This window comes from Coptis chinensis, chromosome 4, assembly GCF_015680905.1.
Source record: "Coptis chinensis isolate HL-2020 chromosome 4, ASM1568090v1, whole genome shotgun sequence".
In the NCBI taxonomy this organism is placed as follows: Eukaryota; Viridiplantae; Streptophyta; class Magnoliopsida; order Ranunculales; family Ranunculaceae; genus Coptis; species Coptis chinensis.
This window is the reverse complement of record NC_141459.1, coordinates 11,920,357-11,942,740: the sequence shown is the minus strand read 5'-3', so window position 1 is coordinate 11,942,740 and position 22,384 is coordinate 11,920,357. Positions and strand designations below refer to the sequence as shown.

General features: G+C 35.1%; 1 protein-coding gene and 1 long non-coding RNA gene across 4 annotated transcripts; one reads left to right on the top strand and one right to left on the bottom strand.

Annotated features, from left to right (window-relative positions):
* Nucleotides 1-7,101: 7,101 nt before the first annotated feature.
* Nucleotides 7,102-9,496, bottom strand: LOC147501908 (uncharacterized). Its single transcript, XM_086604415.1, has 5 exons — nt 9,245-9,496; nt 8,953-9,064; nt 8,317-8,814; nt 7,683-8,043; nt 7,102-7,570 (listed from the first exon to the last, which is right to left on the bottom strand). Exons 1-5 carry the CDS (start codon nt 9,494-9,496, stop codon nt 7,102-7,104), a joined length of 1,692 nt encoding a protein of 563 aa, XP_086460541.1.
* A 2,340-nt stretch (nt 9,497-11,836) lies between these two features.
* Nucleotides 11,837-15,992, top strand: LOC147501907 (uncharacterized). 3 transcript variants are annotated; one of them, XR_015219901.1, is made up of 5 exons: nt 11,837-12,128; nt 12,256-12,314; nt 12,465-14,286; nt 15,287-15,350; nt 15,780-15,992. It is a non-coding gene; the product is annotated as an uncharacterized LOC147501907 (long non-coding RNA). The 3 variants fall into 3 exon arrangements; XR_015219900.1 differs by having other exon boundaries at nt 12,256-12,750; nt 13,240-14,286; XR_015219899.1 differs by having other exon boundaries at nt 12,256-14,286.
* Nucleotides 15,993-22,384: the final 6,392 nt, after the last annotated feature.

The window sequence follows — 22,384 nt, the reverse complement described above, 5'->3', positions numbered from 1 at the left end:
TTTTTTAGCCACACTTTATTTGCGAAGTATAAATTTGCCCACTTAAAATTTTGAAGCGGAAAGAGTTTAAATAATTTGGGATTGTATAAATTCCCAGATAGGGGTGTTAAAAAGGCTGGTCTGAGCCTATCAAAAACCCCACATGACTTGAGGGGCTGGGTCAAGTAGGGCCATGACATAAATACTCAAGCCCTTATCCGCCTCAAATGAGGGCCAAATGTGGGCCAATGTGACCGGGTCACAAAAGTGAACTTATATATGCCAAATGGAAGGTCCAAACCTATCCAAACATCACAGGCCGATAAAAGTCAACTCATGGTCAAGCCATAAGTCAGGTGCTCCAAATTACCTTTCCATCTTTTAGTACATTTCGAGACACACCAAATAGAGTGGTCGAACGTCTAATTCGGAGCACCGAGCTAGGAGTTATGTCTGGGAGAAGTTCACACCTGGATCTAGGGGTGGGCAATGGGCCGGGTCGGGCTAGCCCGGCCCTAAACATTTAAAGCCCTTCAGATATTAGGGCGAATTAGGCCCTACCTAAAAAAAAAAAAATAGGGCGGGTCACAAGTCTAAACCTCAAGCCGACCCACGACCCTAGCCTCTTTAAGGGCTTTAGTCGGTCGAACTTTTAGGCCGGGCTTTAGGGTAGGGCCTATATATTTTTTTTTTTACTACATCGGTTTTAAAACTCATTTATATTACAAAAATGTATAATAATCTACAAACTCAAAGTCCAACCAATCTAGTAATAATCTTGTATAAGTCAAAAATTTAAAATGCACATCCACAATCTAATGAATCAAGACATCGAGAGTTCGAATTTATTCTTCCTTGTACTCAAAACCTCAATCAAATTACATTTAACATTGAAATACATAGACAAATAATTATATTATCATTTTAAAGGAATAAGTAATAGATATAAAGAAGAAACATAATAGTTTTGGTTAAGGTCATGGAAGTTGTTAAACTATTTGTAATATCATAAATTATTTCTATAATAGATTCAAACAAATATAATATTACCTTTCTTCTAATTTAAAAGTGATTCAAGCTTTGTATATGGAAATGAAAATATTGGCTTTTGAACAAGTGATGGAGAAAGGTTTGAGATTACAAATGTCATTTTTAGACAAAGGGTGTTTTTGGTTTCTATGTTACAAATGTCCGCTACGTATTTTGCTTTAATGGTGTGGAAGGAAACCTTTAGTTTTAGACTTGGCTTGAATGTGAATAAAAATATAATTTATAAGAAATAAGTGAGAAAAAAAATTGAGAATAATAAGTTATGGACTTTGACTTGATGATCAAAGGAATAAAGTCTTATTTTTATTAGGCTAGTGCTTTCATTGTTGTTCATAGGTCATGGAAGTTGACAAGTTTTGTTATATAAAACAAGTTATTGGAAGTACCCTCGGGGGTGTAAGTGATAAATTACAAAAGACAATGTTATTTTAATTGAAAATATTTAACAAAGAGTTGGACAATTATGGTATGTGTATTTATAGTGAAAGTATGAACAGTTCGGTTAGGGCTTGGTTAGAGGTTCGAACCTATGTTTTAGAATCTTAGCCCCTACCCCCTACTAGAAGGCATTAGGGTCGGCCGGGCCCTAAACTCTGTGAGGGCTTTAGTTGTGAGGGCTTTATAGGGCTTAGGGTCGGGTCGGTCAGGGCCGGGTTAGGGTTGTTAGGGCCAAATTCCCACCCCTACCTGGATCCATAGTACAAAATATCCCGATATGTCGCGATATTTAGGGATATCTATCCAAATTTTAGAGAAAGATATATAAATATCACGATATGTTCAGAGATATATACGACTGTAAATATTGGTGATATTTCGATGATATTTATGATATTTGTAATATTTTGTGATATTTTGCGATATTTGGTTATATTTTGTGTATATAATAATATTATTTAATATTTACCATTATATTTTAAATAAATATAAATAATGTATCATGATATATCAAGAAATATCCACAATATCTACGATATTTGTCGATATTTTAGATATATCCACAGTATTTGCATGTGAAACAATGTCAAATATCCCCAAAGAAAGAGATATATCCACGATACATATCCAGAAATTGAATATCGATAAATACCCATATCCTGATATTTTGTAATATGCCTGGATCTATGTTCCCATTTGGTTCTAGGGGAAAGTCCTTATTCACTATATTAGGGAGGGATTAGATTTATCATATCGTCTGAAATGCTATATAATGATAAGATTAAATGGTGTTGGGCTGGAGAAAAGAGTACTCCTAGAGAAAATCTTACTCTCTGGATTAATCAATTTTTGCAGGAGCCATGGAGGGAAAATGAAAAGTCGTGGAGGGAAAATAGAATTGGGAATAAAAAGTTGTGGAAGGGAAAGTTATTTACTTTTGTTTTGTTCTCCGGGTTGGGCAACAAAGAATGTTTCATAATTGGATTACGAGAGGGGTCCTAAGGACATATATTAAAAGCACCATAAAACAAACTCAAAATCGTTAAAGGCATTTATAAGTTTTAGATTAGTCAAATTTTTTGTATATATGATCTCCTAACTATTCTAAGCATTGTCATAAAGAAACTATTCTAAATATTAAGGATTATTTAGGTTTCAGTCTTACTTTTTATGGGGTATTTAGTCTTTTGTCCTAAAATTATCGATTATTAGGTTTATATCCTACTTCCGCCCATTTGTTGATTGTGAGTCGTCTCATTTGACTGTGGTCAAATTGTTTAATCCTCTTTGATTTTCTCAAATGACCAGAATACCCTTGGAGCATGCTTGTCACGTGACTTGAAATTAGGTAAAAGTAGGACCAAACCCTAATTACCCAAGTACAAGAGGGGGTAAATCCTAAAAATGATATTCTTGAAAATAAAAACTCGACTTGAAATTAGACCGATGAAATCACCACGTGTCGAGTTGTTTGTGATGAAATTATCTACCATTTGACAAGTGGTGATTTCACGGGAACATGCTTTTCGTTTTTGCTGCAGATGTTCCTTGATCCGGCTCTCAATTGATGACATGTCGCTACTTCTTTATATGGACTCCATTTGTCTGGGAATGGCTAGATTTCATGTTTTTCTTCACTTAAACTTCCTTGCTTAAAAAAAAATAGATTTATTAAAATAGGATCAACTACAACATCAAAGAACTCCCGACATAACAGTCTCCATCGTATTTTCTGGCAATGTGCCATAATTTATCAATTGGATTACCATAAAGCCTTGGCTAATGGGGACACCAGTCCCAAAGTGAGGGAGATCCTCACTCACAATTACAATCACGTACTGAATACAAGTCTAAGGCCAAGATACGATCTGAGGGAAATGGTGTTGTTGTAGCTAGAACCAAGGACAAAAAAATCATAAGCAGTTTCAAATGTGGTTGACTTGAAATTAAGCAAGTTGAAATCTATGCAATAACTAACGCTCTAATCTAGTAATTAATAAATTCTTCTTGCAATTTGTTTTGGTTTGCCCACCTGAAGAAACTCCGTGTATGGACGCACCTGCAACCTCCTATATGTAAAGGCAAAGAGTGACAAACTAGTAAGTTACCGCACAATGTTTAAATGTACATTGAAGGCAGGGGTGGGGGTAGGATTTATAGCATTGCTTAAATAGTACAAATTATGACTTTGCCTATAAAGCTTTACTTAAAATATTGTGAATGTTGCTATGTGTGGCTAAACTGCTAAAGTGTAAAATATGATTACCTTGAGATCAAATTGTAAATCGGTAATAACTTGACAAGAGGTGATTTGATCGGTCCAATTTCAAGTCGCATTTTTATTTTCAAGAATCTCATTTTTAGGATTTATCCCTCCTGTAATTGGGTAAATTAGAGTTTAGTCCTACTTTTACCCAATTTTAAGTCGCGTGATATGCACGCTCCAATGGTATTCTGGCCATTTGAGAAAATCGAAGAGGATTAAACAGTTTGACCATTGTCAACTGAGATGACTCACAGTTAATAGATGGAAGTAGGATATACACCTAATTGTCAAACAAGTTAAATTTTTGTAGAGATATTATTAGTAGTTAGTAGATCATATCCACAAAAAATTAGGTTTTAAATCATTTTGTAGGTGAAGTTGTAAGTTGTTTTAGATTTGGTACGTAGTTTGGTACTTATTTAAGGTCCTTTTAGAAGCCGGGCATATATAAGTTATTTGCTTGGTAATATAAGTTTGAATTCATTAAAACTTTAACAAAAGTACAAATGGGGTGTTGTATAGGGTGGGCATGCTGCCCCCTATTTCTTACTATATTACAAACTCATACAAATCTGAAAAAGATTTGGAACGGAGCTTCCCATTTGTGCAGCCATATTGGCCTACCAACAGTGATACACTCCTCATTTTCATTTAAAGTTACGCCCAGCTTGGCTAGCAAATCTGCCGTGAAGTTTCCTGCCCTCCAGATGGTCGTAATTTTCCACCTATGTAGTCTCTCTGTGGATGTTATCCATCTAGGTTGTAGCATCCAATGAACATCTCCAGTTTCAAAAGCTCTCGTTGATGCTGCCTCAGAGTCAGTTTCAATCCACAACTTCGTCCAACCTTTTTTAAGGGATGTCTTTACGGCTATAATGATAGACATGCACTCCACTCTATAGTTATCACCAGGACCAATGTTCATGCTTAATGTAAGTAGGAATTGACCCATGCTCCCTCTGAAAGCGATGATACCAACCCTAGATGGCCCAGGATTCCCCATTGATGCCCCATCAGTGTGTTAAGTTTCACAATGTCTGACTCCGGTGGAATCCACGTACATTGCTTAACTTGCGGTGTTTTTCTCAGTCTTATATCAACATTCCAGTACTTAAGGATCCCAATTTCAAAAGGGGTGTTGTAACAGTGGCCCTTTGATAGTTTACCTGTGATTTTCATCTGCAACCGAACATAAGGCTTGCAGTTCCAAAGCTTAATTTGGTTTCTTCCCATCAAATTGCACCTTGTTTCTTTCTTTCCAAATGCTTACCAGAGATGAAACAACACAAGATTTCCACAGATCATGCAGCAAAGGACTCCAGTTTTGATTAATTATCTTCATTGTATCTTGAAAGCTATTAATAACAATGTTTACATGAAAGACTTGTTTTACCCACTCCCATATCTGTTGGGTAAACTAACATTGCCAAAAAAAGATGCTTGTTAGATTCCATAGCAATTCCACACAAGCAGCAACAAGAAGATAAAGAGATGTTTGTTTTTTGTATTCGGTCATCAGTTGCAATTCCTCTTTGAATGATTTTCCATGCCAATGTTGAAGTTCGACGGTGGATGCAACTATTCCAAATGTTTTTACTCCATGCAAGGGTCGGCCTCCTCTTTCTTATTTCATCATATCTTTGAGTTAGCCGAGAAGTTTCCGCTTCGATCAAGGCACCAGATGACATAGTCCTCAAAAGCAGGACTGCATTTAAGAACATTAGCTGGGATTCTATGAACACTATTCATTATCTCCTGCAACGCATCAAGGATGCACCAGTTATCACCTTCAAGCAAGTCACAAACCTTAGCTCGACATCCCTTTTAAATCTAGTGAGTTGATATTGAGCATGAGTTTCAAAGATTGCTTGCCCGGTCAACCAATTGTCCCTCCATATATCCACATTTTCACTACTTGCTATCGCCCATTGAGTTCTATTTGTTACTACCACAAGAGCTTTTCTTATCCCAGGCCAATTAAATAGAGGTTGGTTTGTAGGATTGAATAATATCTCCATCTTAATTGAAGTATTTTGCTTTCATGAATAAAGCAAAATCAGTTTCACCCTTTAAGAATTCCCAAGCCAACTTCATTAACACCGCAGTATTAATCTGCTTGATTGATAAACGTAAAAATTGATGTTTAATTGTCTATAGAAGAACACAAACAACTAATGATCAACTACCTTATCAATATTATTCTTACTCTCAATTCATTATATATTCATGCAATATATAGAGTACGGAATCATTCCACTCTTAACTCTCTAGACTTAACGAATTCAACTAATTAAACAAAAGGAAACAATGGTGAGAACAATGAGAGTAGTGTTGTGATTTATTTAAACTAAAACTAATTATAAATTAATTAAACTAACAATGCAATAAACTAATTATAAATTAAACTAATTTAAACTAAGCAATTAAAAGGTGAATTTAATGAATAGGAAAAACATAGAGGAAGGATTAATCCATCTATGTGAAGCTATGAGCCTATGATTATTCTAACTAGTTTCTCATGTTTTAATCTTAACATTTATTAATCTACACAAGGCAAAACAACAAAAGTCACAATTTTTATTGATCTCTAACCAATCCTAGCAATCTCTGTACTAAGATATGATTAGCATAAGAGAAATTCTCCTTCACAAATCTCTTTGTAGAGTTTCCTTTCTCTAGTTCAACTCCTATAATCTCTATCTCTAGACAACTATAGAATTTGAACTTGAAGCACATAAGACAATAAGAAAAGTAAAGAAGAACAATCATAACTCTCACATAGACTTCATAAAACTCCTCTAATAGAGTTTTTAGCCTAGTTTCATTGGGTTCATTAACAATAAACAATAATAAGAAGACATAATTAATTAAACTAAACTTATATTAATAAAACTAATGGTGTAATGGAGTTGGAGGCAAGAATATTAAACCCTAATTACTCTAAACTAATTCGGGGAAGAAGCAGATATTATTCTAACTAATGGGAGGGAGAGATATAGAGAGAGAACCCTAATTTACAACTAAACTAAAGAGGGGAGTAGCCAAATTTTGTTTAACCTTAACCCTCTTTATATAGGAGAGGGTTAGGTTCAGTGGCGGAGCCAGGAATGTAAGTGAGGGTGAGGCACCCATAAACCAAGCATAAAAAATAAAAAAAAACACTAATTTTTTTTTAACTAAAAATTCAAACCCGATCACAAAACAAGTATATTTCGAACATAAAAAAATCATATAAAATAATTGCAATAAATGTAATATAAAAAAAATAAGAAAAGAAAAAACAATTCAATTCAATCTAAACAAATACTTATTCATAGTTGTCCTCGGCGCCCTTCTTTTTTGTCACCCTTATTCATCTTTTGGAAGCGTTACAAAATCAACTCGGTATCAATGCTATCAAAAACTTCTTTTTCAATGTATGTTATTAAACAATCATTCAACCATTCATCTGCCATATGATTGCGCAGACGATTCTTTATGATATTCATGGCAGAAAATGCCCTCTCTACAGTAGCAGTAGCAACAGGTAAAATCAGCACCAACTTAATCAACAAATACACAAGTAGGTACACAATGTCTTTCTTCGTCTCAACCATTATTTTGGCTAGGCCGCTAATTCTGTTTACTTTACCAAACTTATTATCAGAAAAAACATCAATGATATAATTCTCAAGCTGATCTGCTAATTCCATCTGATCTATCTCTGAAAAATCATCGGGATAAAGTCGAGCAAAATGGATCAACTTTTGCTTATCGAAAGCAACAAACGACTCACAAGGATCAAGACATGGCATGCAAAGAAGTAATTCTGTGTTTGCTTCATTAAACCGGTCATTAATTTAACTCTTGAAGTTGCAAATCAATATAGTGATAGAATAATCCAATACGATAGTAATGTAAATTGGTGCTTCCTTCCGCTCTTCGTCGAGACCTCCTTAGAGCCACATACCTCTCTTCCATATTTGAAACAACCACATCATGTTTGGCACATAGTGAAGAAACTTCAATCAAGAGACTATCCCACCCATCATCTCTCATTGTCTGTAAGCGTACCTTTATTATTTTAACAAGAGCTATAACATTGACAATGTCTTGGTCTTCACGCTCCAAAGCCTTTGACAAATCATTGCTAATTCCTAGTATCGCTTTCATCAAATGCAAATTTAAGATAAATTCAAAAGACTGTACTGAACTTAATAATCCGTACGCCTCACCTCTTTGTTCCGAGCTTGAACCATCTTCTGCTATATTATAAAGCACATCAAGTACTGAACCATAACTGTTTATCATGCCAAGAAGTGTATAATAGTGTGAGCCTCATCGAGTGTCACCAGATCGTTTAAGACTAGTCTATTGATTCAACCCTTTACCACTTGAAATTTCTCCGCTTTGTAAGGCTGCAACAACTCTAGCCTTCATTGCTTCGCGTAACATAGCTCGTTGCTTACATGATGCTCCAACAATATTTACTACATTAGAGAGAATACTAAAAAGGTTAGCAATTGACTCATGGTTCTTTGCAACTGATACAAGGTCTAACTGAAGCTAATGAGCGAAACAATGAACATAAAATGTAGACTCATTCTCTTTCATTATAAGTGCTAGGCCATTCAAATCACCTTGCATATTGCTGGCCCCATCGTACCCTTGTCCACGCAGTCTAGATATGCTTAACCCATGCTTAGAGATCAACAACTCATCAATTGCCTTTTTAAGTATTACTACACTAGTTTCCTTAACATGCACAACTCCAAGAAATCTCTCAATCACGCAACCTTTCTTGTTGACATAACGCAAAACAACTGCCATTTGCTCTTTAATTGATATATCACGTGCTTCATCGACTAAAATAGCAAACAATGAATTTCCATAATCCTTTAAAATAGCATTTGTAGTTTCCACAGCAGCTGCATTCACAATCTCTTTTTGTATATCAGGCGAGGTCAATTTTCGATTTTTAGAAGCATTATCAAGAATGTTCTTAATGACTTCATTATGATCTTTCAAAAATCGTATAAGTTCAAGAAAATTGCCTTTACTGATCGACTCCTTTGATTCATCATGGTCACGTAAAGCTAAACCTTATCTCAAAAGAAACCTAATACAATCAGTTATTGCAGTTAGATGTATTCGATAATCTCTTCAAACTTGGTCAGATTGTCTCTCAAGAAATGTTTCGATATGTTGCTCTTGATTTAGCAATGCCCGTGCTGCCCTACAAGCAATATTATGAGCACTATTTGGTCCTCCAATATGCTCTTTTAATTTGGTTTTCCTTTCCCAATTAGTAAACCCCTTGTAAGAAAAAACATCCCCGTCTCCTTGTGCCCCCTAATTAGATTTAAAGAGATAATAGTGACAAAATGCGGCATCTTTGTGAATACTATATTCCAACCAACTAAACTCTCCATACCACTCTTTCCGAAAGCAACGGTTCCTCTTGCCTATTGTCCTTGGAGGAAAAGTATGATTAGGCTGGCAAGGACCCCTAAACAAATATGTTCTTCTCACTGAGTCATGATCATTAAGATGATAATATGAAATCTTGTTCCTCAATCCAGGGTCTCCTAGAAGACTAGACAAGTCAAGTTTTTCACGATTTCCATGTTGAACCCGCTTTGACGTAGGTTGTTCAACACCACCATTCTCAGTTTCTTGGTGACTTCGCTTTGAAGAGGATCCTACTTCAACACTAACAACATGATCTGTGTTACTAGTTGGTTGAGCGGGCAACGACTTTTCCTTGATCAAATACTTGAGCATAGCTATTTAAACAATTAAAATAAACCACTAATCAATTTAATTGAAATTGCACGAATTAAAATAAACCACCAATAATGTTCACAAAATAAAATAATAATCACAAACATATAAAAATCTAAATAATATGGTTTAGGAATCAGTACAAAAAGATGACAAAAAATTAAATAATATAAGGGTTACCTAGTTACCTCCACAAAATCGGTAAGTGTAAAGTTGTTTGTTTGGGTAGAAAAGTAGAAGACTTAAATTTTAATACAGAGTAATAGAGAATGGAAGAGAAAAGAAGTAGAATACGTGAGGGGTTTTTTTTCTTTCTATTTTTTTTAATAGATACAAGATGGTTTCTATTTGGGTTTATATATGGGTGGATAATACGAGATAAAGAGGAGCACAAGTACTATTGGGTTTTCTATTTGCTTTTTTTGGTACTGTTGCTTTTTTGGTACAGTTGCATTAAACGAGTCAAATTTGTACATCAAGTACATCACACATCACATGATATTAGCAATCCCTTTTGTTTCTTTTCTCATGAGCACATGCTGCCCTTTTCTTTTTCTTTTTTGTCTCTTACCAATTACCACTTAGCACTTGCGCCATAACTAATAGCTTTTTCTTTTGTTTGGGTCAAGTTGAGGGTACGCCAGGGTGTACCCTGGGCCCCCTGGCTCCGCCACTGGTTAGTTTTATAATTTCGTGCATGGGCTTTTAGGCTAGGTTATGGACCCATAAATCAAGTCCATAACCCAATTGGTTGAATCCAAGACTTCCAATTTTGGTCGTATTATTATAGTGTGTGTTTTCACTAACTTATAATACTCTGATCGAGTCAAGGCCTAGACCATTGGAAAGGGATTTCTGAGCCGGTCATTTTGATATAAAATGGGCCCAAATCCAAGGCTTGAGTCCAAAGATATGACCTTTTAAAGTTCTATTAACTTTTCTTCAACTCTCTAATCCGGTTTGACTTTCACTTAACAATTTTGACTTGGGCTTTTTAAGAGCTTTTTCTCCATGAAACTTGGGCTTTCTTCATGGACTTCCCTAGCAATCACTTTAGCTCCTTTTAGCACCTAAGTAGTAACGAATTGACATTTGTTCAACTCCGAAGCCTGAAATACTCAAAAGCACGTAATTAGTAATAAATCTATATTATTAATAACATAATTGGCTAAATAGAAATACTATTAAAGGGTTTAAACTACAATTTTGGGCTCTTATTATTGATTTGTCGGATCCCAAGCCTTCCTTCCCAAGTTGGCTTACATACTCTATCCCAGCTGACTGTGACACCTTTTCTTATGCTTGGATCACCTGACCATAGGAATTTTTTCATAATAGTCTTGGCTTTTTTTACCATAGACATTGGCCATTCATAAATGGACATGGTGTAAACTGGAATGCTACATAGCACTAACTTGATCAAAGTAACTCTCCTTTGAAAAGACAACCCCTATCCCTTCTAACTTGTAAGCCTTTTATGAATCTTATCTAGGATCGGTGTCACACAGGCCCTAGTAACTCTACCTTGTTGTAGACTTACTTCCAAATATTTCTGTGGCAAAAAGACTTTCTTCATATTCAATTCTATCAAAACATCCTGTTTTCTCAGCTGAGTAAAGTTATTGAAGAAAATTTTACTTTTGTCTTGACTGATAAGTTGTCCAGCTGCCTTCTGGTACCTCTTCAGTATATGATTGAGTTTTCTAATCCCTCTTATCTCTCCATTTGCAAAGATAATGGCCGGTATCGTTTGCAAAAATAAGATGACTCGGTGCTGCCACTTTCTTAATGATAGTCAATGGCTTGAGATGGTTTTTGTCCCTGAGATAATGTAGAGCTCTACTCAGAGTGTCTTCAGCAATAGCAAACAATAATGGTGAAAGAGGATCACCTTGTTTAAGCCCTCAATGCATATCAAAGAAACGAACAGGTCCACCATTAATTAACACAGAGATTTGTGCCGATCGAGCTCATAATAGTTCTTATCCAATTTATCCAGATTTTTGAGAAACCCATTCTTTGCATAACTTGGAAGAGAAAAATCCAACTCATTGTATCATAAGCTTGCGTTATGTCTAACTAAACAGCTAAAGATCCACCAAATCTATCCTTCTTCAACTCATTTATCAGTTCAAATGCCATGGAAATGCTTGTCTGATAGCATCTTGTAGGTACAAAACCAGTTTACTCCTTAGTGATTATATCATCAGCCAATACATTGAGACGCAGCTGCAGAAGCTTAGTAATAATCTTGAAGAGAAAATTTCCCATACAAATAAGCCTATATTGGCTGAGTTTTTTGGTATTATTATCCTTTGGAATTAAAGCAATAAAGTTCAAATTTAATCCTCTAGGTAACAGTTGAGATTTTTCATTACTAACACTTATTCATCCGTTCGAAAATTATTCACAGTTATGATCCGTTGGAAATACGATCAACCGTTGCTGAAATACTTGAATAACTATGTAACATTTATTTAGATATTTAGTGAAGTTTCTCTATGCGTTAGAAATTAAGAAAGTAAAAAAAAAGAAAACTTAAAAGCAAGAGTTTTTCACCACTTGCGTTCATCGAAAGGAAGGGAAAAGTGGAAAACAGATTGCCCTAAAGAGTGGGGTTGTTCCTCAGTCGGTGAGTCATCCCTCTCCTCTCCTCTTCATTTTTTTTTTCCTCCTTGCACAAATTGTCTTGAATTTTGATTTTGGTTTTGTTTGGCCAGGGTTAGTTTTGATTTTGATTTTTGTTTTCTATGGCTAAGGTTTCGAGATTTTGGCGTAATTGTTTGATCTACTGAAAGAAGGGTTCTCTTTAACAGAGGTAAGTAATTGTTGGTCACGGTTGGGGTTTAATTTTTAAAGAATCTAGTACAAGATTGTTTTAAAATGAAAAAAATAGATTTTTATTGTTATCTCGTTGAAGATTGATTTCTAAGTTTTCTAAGTAACATGTTTATCTCTGTTTCTTAAGGTTCTAATTCAAATATCGGACAAGATAAGAGCTTTTCCATTTAATGGCTATATCAGACTTGTGTGTTAGTTTCCTATTTTTATGAGATGCACCAAGATCATATTTATTTAAGGTGGTTAGCTGAAGGTACAAATTGATTGACAAGGAATAGTGGCGTGGTATTCGTTGTAGAGTTGTGCCCTGCTGGGGCAGCGCAACTAGAAATTCTCAAGATGGTGTCACAGATCTTATTGGGAGTTGTCTGCCCATTCTTGAGGAGATGGTCAAGCAGAACATGCCATTGCTGGTAATTTCTTTCGCATCGTAGATAGATACTTGCATGCTTAAAACTTGTATTCTGGGTCTAAAGTCATCATTTTAAGTTGTGTCTGATCCTTTTTTTGAATCTTTTCCATACCCCACAATGCCGAATAAGCATGTTACAGTGTAAGTTTTTCCTAAGCATTTAGCCCTGCAGAAGTTACTTCATGAGGTTGGTTTGAGCAATAGCTCCGATTGCTGACAAAATTCGACAACCATCTACTCATAATTAGGCCCAGCTTACAAATGTCTGGATTCTTATATTTGGGATGTGTTTGACTAATAAGGAAAAAAGGGAAATCTTAATCGTGCTACTGTCGCTTACTTACTTCGCCCGCAAAACAACAGTTAACTTCTTCTGATGGCAACCCACTGCCTAAGGTCTTTTGCTTTAGGGTTCATTTACAATCTAGAGAACTCTTAGGGATCTTAATTGTTGTTACCCTTGATGCCACTTCTTCTTTTGGGGGGACAGGCCACAACTTATCTTAACAGGAGGAAGCCCACCGTTTTTTCTAGAGGGGGGATTTTCAGTAAAAATAAAGGGAAAGAAAAGGAAGCAAAAAGAGGAAGGGTCTCAATTTAAAATGGGAAGCCTACTACCCATTCTTTTTGCTGAAAGACTATGTACAAAGGGCAACACCCATCTTTTGTGATATCATTCCTTCTCCATGTATTCGTCTACCTCGAAGGTAAGTTAAAGGTTAGTTGATTAAAACGGGAAGTCTAGTATATGTCTCTTTCAATTAAGTGCTTGTGGGTAATTTACTACTAAAGTTTGGATTGTGAATAGATGTTGTTCTTGCTGATCCAATTACTACCCTTCATTATTTTTTAAGTAGTAGAACATTGGATGGAAATTCTTTATCATTTCTTGAGAGAGCTAATTTGATATATGTAGTGGTTAACTTTGAATCAAGATTTTGATATAAAGTGATGTTCCTTCTCTTTTTACATACATGTATGACATTAGATTATTTCTTAATTGAGGTAACAAATAATACTGATCCTGGTGGAAAGGGGGAGATTATTCGTCTACTTGACGTACTACCAAATACCAAATAAGATGGTTTAATTAAATGGCCAAGGTTTGTTTAGCTAATTGAAGAGTGTACCAAAAACAAAAAAGTGTATGTATACTTTATGTCTGTCCTTATGTTAATTATTTGCTTGGACTTATTAAACTGTTCTTGCACCTTCCCTGGTGCATATAGATTTAGAATAATCTTCACTACATAGCATTGAAAGTACTCACCCTTAACTTGTAGCCATCCTTGCTGAAATTTGGAGTACATATTCCATTTCTTTTGAATATCTTATACTTGAACTAACCGTACTGGATCCCTTAATTTTGAGGTGTTTAGTTGGTTGGCACATTCTAAGTAAGCACAAACAGGGTTGAGTTATATGATATGGAAGAGAGACTGTGTTCAAAGGAGTTCACTCCCAAGGAAATCTGATCTAGTCGAGCTAGCTTGTCTGTACTGATAAGACCAAACTCGTGTAATATATGCCATCGAAGGTAAGTGGTCTAACTTATTTTAGGGTTTTTTAGACTTTGGTCCCTAAGATTGGTTTATTAGACTTTTGGTCGAGAAAAGCTTGAATATTAGACTTTAGTCCTAGTTACGTTTTAGTCACCCGTTGTCGACTCGGTTGACTAACAATCAACTTCGATCGTATGTAGGCAGATTGACCACGTTGATTTGTTAGTCAACTGAGTTGACTAACGGTGAACAAAATGTAACTATAAAGTCTAATATTCAAGCTTTTCTGGACCAAAGTCTAATAAACCAACTATGCGTAGGACCAAAGTCTAAAAAGCCCCTTATTTTATAGCTATCTAAATATTTAGTCTAGATTGAATTATTACCTAACCGTCACTAAATTACCCGAATTATTTTGTGACGTTTATCGAGATTTAAACTAACGGATATATATACAACTGTGACTAATGTTAAAGTGTAAATCGAAAAATTGAATTGAAACAAAAACAAAAGAAAAAGAGGGCGAAAATTTAAGGGCGGGACTTTTTCACCTCACGCTCACGCTCATTAGGTCAAGATCAAGTGGTATTCACCTAGTTTTTCCTTATTCATGTAGAGAAGCATCCAAAATACACTTGATTAGATATATTGTTTTCACCCAATTTTGATTATCAGTTGAACATTTGAAGTTTCTTTTGGAATTTTTATGACGTATTGGATTGGGTTAAGGAATTAAACCCAATCTCTCGACTGATTTTCTTCCCAAGTTATTAATTAAGGGAACATTATACCTCTTGTATTTTCTAGATGAGTATTTCCTACATGATATAAGACTATAGGCCTAGATTTTGGTTGTCCAAATGTTCTCCTTACGGCCTAGCAGATTTGAATATCATTTTTAGCGCTTAATGAATCGATGCGAGTACGGTTCTTTTTCTTAGTTAGTTAATGTAGATCGAATTAAACTTGGCATTTGATTTCATTGGATTAGGACATATTCCAATGAACTGAATTTAGGGTGTTCTTATGTTGCAGTAAGTTTAGAGGGGAGAATATTTGCGGACATAGGAGAATATATAAGGAGGAGATACTTCACTTGGTAAGCTCATCAATCTTCCTTTGGTCTTGAAAAACTTGTGCTGATTTTTTTTGTGCTCTAATTCACTTTGGGTAGTCTGGCATAGATGTTTTATTTACTACTTAGAAATAGATATTCTATATTGGAGTGAAACAAGCATTTGATTCTTCGATAGATGCTATGCTAAGCTATATGGTGATTATATATATTCGCGTTTGGGGACAAGTTGTCCTTGCTACTCCATCTGACATTTCTTAGAGAGAATATGTAAATAGAACATGTGTGGTTCTCCAGACCATCTCATAAGAGACTGCCCAACATCTAGTTAATATCTTGTGGCTAATATTTTATAGTTTCTTAACGTCTTGTTTTTATGAATATAACTTGGACAAATTTTATTCATTATTATGTATTGATCATTTCTATTTGGTGTCATTGGGCTGGTTGCAGGTGTTAATGCAATGACTTTCATGATTGCTAGAGGAAAGATGATGTGATCTAAGAGATCAAATGTTTCGTTTGAGAGCTACGATGACTTATTCTATCCATATATTTTGTTTACAAAAGGCTTAATGAATTTTATTAGTTATTATATTCTTGAATATTTTTTCATTGTTGAATAAAATGTAATTAGAGTTAAGACATGTGACATATGAATGAATTATGGAATACATTTGGTTTATTGGTTTAAGTGCTTTTCTTTCTTGCTATTTTTTGCTTATTGTGTATTGAAGTGTATGCATGCTTAGCAGGCCTTTAATGGGATGGGATAGAAAGGTTGTGTAACATATGTGGGATGTATACTAGAAGCAGGTGTAGGTAACCTAAATGTTTTTTTTTTTCAGATGCTTCATTCCAGATTTAGTAACGGATGAGTATCCGTTACAAATGGATAATTGCCAATAATTGAGCAGTTGCAAACTAAATTAGCAAGCGTTAGTAATACATTTGTAATGGTTGGGTATCCGTTATTGAAATTAATTTTAGTAACACTTGACAATCGTGACAAATATTAGTAACGGATATTATTGTGTCAACGCAAGATAACCGTTACTAATATTTTCTTGTAACGGATGTATATCCGTTACAAAAGCTGTTATGGTGTAGTGTTGCCAAGCACACATCTTGCTTTTATGATTCCCCAACATTTGAAGTAGAAAATGTCCTTGGAATCCATCAGGTCCAGGTGAGCTATCCATTTTCATGCTAAAAACAATCTTTTGAATTTCTTCATAAGATGACACTCTTGTCAGATTGTAGTTTTCTTCCTCATTAATCATCTTGGGTATAATACTCAATAATTCTAGATCTTCTTGAACATGGACCTCCCTGTATTTCTCTTCATAGTAACTTATTACATACTGTTTAATCTGTTCTTGGTCATCAAGAACATTGTCATCCTCTGTTACCAACTCAGTGATCATAGAAGCCCCCTGTTTGACCTTACATATATTATGGAAATATGCAGTGTTTATGTCACCCTCATCCTCAAAACAAGTTTAACTATTTTGTCTCAATAGAGAAGACCTATTACCTCTGGCTGTAACCAATTCAAACTCTTTCTGTATTACCTTTGCTATAAGAAGTTCATCATCTATCCATTGTTTGATCAACCAGTTGCAGCATTTGAAGGAGTTCAACCTCTGCTTTTCTTATGGAGACATTTGTGTGCCCCAAAACCTCACTCCAGATTCCATTTCTTTAAGTCAGTTTTCAGTCTTTGTAGCTTGTGCATAACCTTGAGGAGAGGAGGGAGTTGTCTTCACTCAAACATTTGTGTCCAGCTAGTATTCACTAATTCAAAAAAGGTGGGGGTGAGAGAGCCACATTTTATTGAATATGAAAGGAGTATTCTTAGGTTTAGGAATATTAGGGTGCATGCCCAACAAAGGAGAGTGATCAAATGCATGTCGCGCTCATGCCTTACACTTTCATCCACCAAATATAAAGTTCCAAGCTTCATTATAAAAGGCTCTATCCAGTTTGCAACGAACCCTTTTAACACATCTTTGATTGTTACACTAAGTATATTTATTGCCATCCCAATTACTTTCCATCAGCTCTGCTGTATTGACAAAAACATTAAACTTCTGCATAGCCACTCTATTAGGTTGTCTACCTCGATCTTTTTTTTTCATTATTTCTTAGAACAACATTGAAGTCACCAATCACCAACCACGACATAGTGGGGTTGAAACTGCTCAGATCACCCCACAAATCTCTTCTATTACCTAACCAATAGTTTAATGCACAAAATATATAAAACAACCATCCACCAAAACAATAATATGTTGATCAGATGCCATAAGCACTGAAGCAGAGATGCCTCTTTTCCAAAAAAACTCAGAGGTTACCAATCCTATTATGAGAATCGTTATGAATCAAGGTACTCTCAAAGCAATTCAAACCAAACAAATCAAAAATATTTACTTGTGGCCTAACTAGAGGTTCAGCCAAGCAAACAATATATGGATTATGAGACTTAATGAGTTCTCACAGTCTATCTCTAGCTTTATTTTTGAACTAGTCCCCTAATATTCCAAAAAAAAAGATCCTCATTTAGAAATATAGAGAGAGTTGTCTTGCACCTTTGCTTGAGATCTAGTCCCATGCCTATGGGTTGTAGAACCTTCCAAGTGATCCGGCCTTGTTACTCTTCTTTTCAACTTTCTTCTTCTCATTTTTCTCAGTTACCTTAGCCATTGCATTACCTTGTACTACATGTGACATAGGTTCCTGTTCTTCTGTCCCGAGTATAGTAAAGTTATTACCAATCAGAGTTGGAGTAGCTGGTCGTCTGGATGGGCTAGCTTGAGTAAAACTACTAACAACTTGATCTTGCTCCAAGATTTGAGTCCAGTGCTCGATCTCTCAACACTTGTTCAACACCCCGACCAAATGTAGGCTCAGATTTAACTAGGATTTTAGGACAAAAGCCTAAATACGCCATAAAAAGTAGAACTAAAACCTAATAACCCAAATATTAACTAGATTTTGAATGGGGCATATATATTTTAGGATACCCTTATTTTAATTTGCATGATAATCATGGGATTAAATTAAACCTAATGAGTAATGAGTTTAAACATGTATTAATGTAAAATAGGCCCATGAGCATGTGAAATGAAAAAGATTTAAGTTAGTTTTTTTCTTTTTTTTTTTTTTTTTTTTTAAGGGAAGCCCATCGAAGATTGAGGTGTTTCATCGGAGTAGTTACACAGACCTACTAATTCAATCTAACTGATGTCTCAAAAGAGGTACCAGCTCCACTAATTTTACTGAAAAAAATGAAACAATAAAAAAATGAAATCCCTGTTTTTTCCCCATCTCTTCTTCTTCTACCCAAAACCAAACAAATACAAAACGATCTCCAATAAAGAAATCTCAAACTTGAAATCTTAAACTGCGAATCGTTCCACTCGTTATCGACCACTCATCCTCACAAGATCAATGATAACCGTCTTCCTTTGAAACTGTCAGTCTCTCAATCCGCCGAATTAATAACTACTACATGTTTGGCTGATGGGATTGAGTTCTTGAAATTCAAACCTTTTGAGGTTAATTGCTGCAGCAGTGACGTTTTCTGTATTATATTAGGAGAATCTCAAATTGTGAACTTTGACAAGGTTGTGTCTTGTTTCATTTAACTTGTACGAAAGGAGAGAGTGCTAAAGTGCTTTAAATTATCCAAGATTTTTCACCGATAAGTGGGTCTGTTTATGTCGCATGTGTTTTCCATCCATCTACCCCTCAAAGCCTAATTGGAATATATGCTTGATGCTAAACGGAGGAAGCTTAACAATACATCTAAAATACGACAATGGATTTCTATTTCACAAGAAATATAGACAATTTTCAAAAAAAAAAAAAAAAAACCTATTATGTTAATATCATTATATATCGTCTTCATCAATGTACTTGTAATGTTTACATATACAAGTTTAAGTTGTGAAGTTTTTTAATATGGAGAGTCCAGTTTTTTTAAGATCTTAGCTTTAATGGAGATTTTGTATGATGAGCGATCAATCTCCCGTTTGAGATTCCTTCAATGAACAATTAATGATGTTCTTTGAGTTTAAATTGTGAACAATTAACGAAGAAAGGAGAAGGATTTCATATTTAGTTTTTTTTTCCTTTTTGTTTTTTTTGTAATTTAGAAAATAAGTAATTCATCGGTAGATTCGGGGGACGGTTGTTTGGATACTATTTATTTATCCGCAATTCTTTAGCAACACACAAAATGAACCAAAATTTGTGAACACAATGACGTGGCACTCATCAGGCATGGGTGCGTGTGTATTCTCAAAAAGTCTTTTTGCAAATCGAGGCACTTTTCTGCTTTCTTCATTAATGGTGTTCACAAATTCGGTTCAAAGTGTGTGTTGCTGTAGAAACACTCTTTATTTATTTGTGAAAAAATTGTTTTCTCCATTTTTCTAAAAAGTAGCTTTTCACCCAAAAAATATTTATTGGTCCAAAAAACTTGTTTTTTAACTTAAAAAAATGTTTTTTTTTAGGCGCTCAAGGGAAATGAACTATTGAGATGTTTTAGTGCTAAATGTCGCGGTGTGCTAAAATATGTCGAGAAATATCGTGTGAAATCTGTTGGTTTGATAAAATAGCTTTTAAGAAAAATTACAAACAAATATGTTTATTTAAAAACTATTTTTAGAATAAATATTTTTTCAAAAATATATTTTTGAAGAAATATTTCTTAAGAAAAAATAATTTTTTGAAAAAAATGAGATCCAAACACCCCACTTGGTGGTTTCATCCACTTGACTTGTGTGGTACAATGATGTTTTTAATTGGTGGGCTCTTCAAAGTTTTGTGGTTTTAGTTGATTTGTATTGAAAAAATCCAAGCCTCCAGTATATCAGTTGTTTGACATTTAACAGCACAAATCAATGCCTAGTCCCACTCATTTGTTAGCTGCCAAGTGACAATTGAGTCAACCTAATTTCAGCTGAGAATAAGCTGCAATAGATTAAAAAAATAGAATAATGTCAAACTGTCCTCCTATAAGATTGCTAATAGCATTTACGGAGAATATTTGAAGATGGCAAATGATAAGAAGAGATTATTCTCTCTAAATTTCGTGCGCACTTCATATCGGCCATTGGATGACATGATCATACAGTTTGGTGTGGTTTGTTAGTTGTGGGTCATACAACAACTTCGATTTCGAGAAGGAATTTCTCCATCCAACGGCTATTTGGCTTGATCTCTCCAAAATTTAGAGAGAATGATCTCTCCTTATCACGATTCTTTGAAGATTTGGAATGGGTACTGTTTGGCTAATCAAGCCGTACTATAGTAGTTAGCTAGATACTTAAATTTGGTCCCATGAGTCGCCACCACTTCTTGAATGGATGACAAAATCGAATTTAATTTCAGTAGTTTGTATTGTTTTAATTCCAACGTTTTAATTTCCTAACAAAAATCTTTAAAGTATACTTAGACGATTCAAGCCATGCGTGTTTTATAAAAAAAATTTTATATGAAGAATAATATTTCTTAAGTTTCACATTTTTTAATATAATTAATGTTCAATATAATTTTTTTTTTTTTTTTTTGTAATGTGAATTTATTATACATTTTATAGATAGTAATAACAATTGAATTTAGGCCTTTTATTCTTTTAATTTCACTTGGAGATAAAAGAGGATGCATAATGATCCAACAGGTTAGGTTGCACCTACATTTGTAAAGAGAGCAAATATTATTTGCATTATTTAACTTTGAGGCCCACGCTGTTCCCAATAGAGTGTACGTGAAAAAGACAGCCGGGGACATTTGGAATTAGGAGTTTGAATGTTGTACCAAATTCTCCCACGTGTACACAGTTGTGTGTTTCGAGTCCGACTTCTTGGGGGCTGGGGCCACTTTGAAAATAATTAGGGTTAGTTAGGGGTTACCGGCATTACTAGTTCCAATATATTTCTGTGCTAATAAGTGTGTTGATCAATCTGATGTGTCAGTGGTCAGTTTCAGTTTGAGATATATTTGGTAACCTCCACGATTTAACGAGGTCAAATTTTTCATTTTTTTTGGCGTTTTGACAGGTCAACTAACCATTGACCAATGGAAGTTGAAAGTGTGTGTGGGCCGGGGAGGGGGGTAGGATTTTCTATAAAAAGAAGGGGAAGGGGTATATTGACATACCCCCCACCAGTAGTTGCAATTAGGATTACCCCCGATAATAATTGAAATTAGGATTTTCTCTCCAATTTGACAGTCAATAGGAGTCAACTAACAGTTGTCGTCAGTTGACTGGTCAAGGATTATAAATTGTCCTAAATACCCTTTTTCTGTGGAAATTACGAAATTAGCCATTGACACTGTCGGGCTAATTTCCTGTAAATTTCTTGTAGACCTGAGATTTCCTGTAAATTTCAGGTCCAATTTCTCTGCAATAGCATCTTGGATCTTTTCCAAGTCGGGCTTCTAAGAAGACACGACAACCATCACAACCTCATCAAAGACTTTCTCCTTTTTCAGTTGGGCCATTACTTTGCTTTCATCAACATGGTCTTGCCAACTCCCTAAGATCCCATATATCCCCGACTAAGGCTGTTTTCATCAGCTCTCAATGCCGCAATGGCTTCCGATTTAGTCGCCTCCCTTGATGCAAAAGTTTTAAAATCACCAACGGCTTCCTGCTCTACGTGCTTACATTGTTTTTTCGTTTATTGGTCTTAATCAAGTTTGGACCTAATACTTCAAAGTATGAGCTTAAGGAAAATTTCGATTTTGAACAGTGTCTAATTTCGATTTTGAACAGTGTGTTGTTGGTTTTGAACAGTGTCAATGGCTAATTTCGTAATTTTCACAGAAAAAAGGTATTTAAGACAATTCATGATTCTTGACCAGTCAACTGACGACAACTGTTAGTTGACTCATATTGACTGTCAAGTTGGGGGGGAAATCCTAATTTCAATTATTATGGGGGGTATTCCTAATTGCAACTACTGGTGGGGGGTATGTCAATATAACCCTAAAAAGAAAGTGAAGTCTTGCTAAATATTTGTGAGTGTAACACCATGTACGTGTAG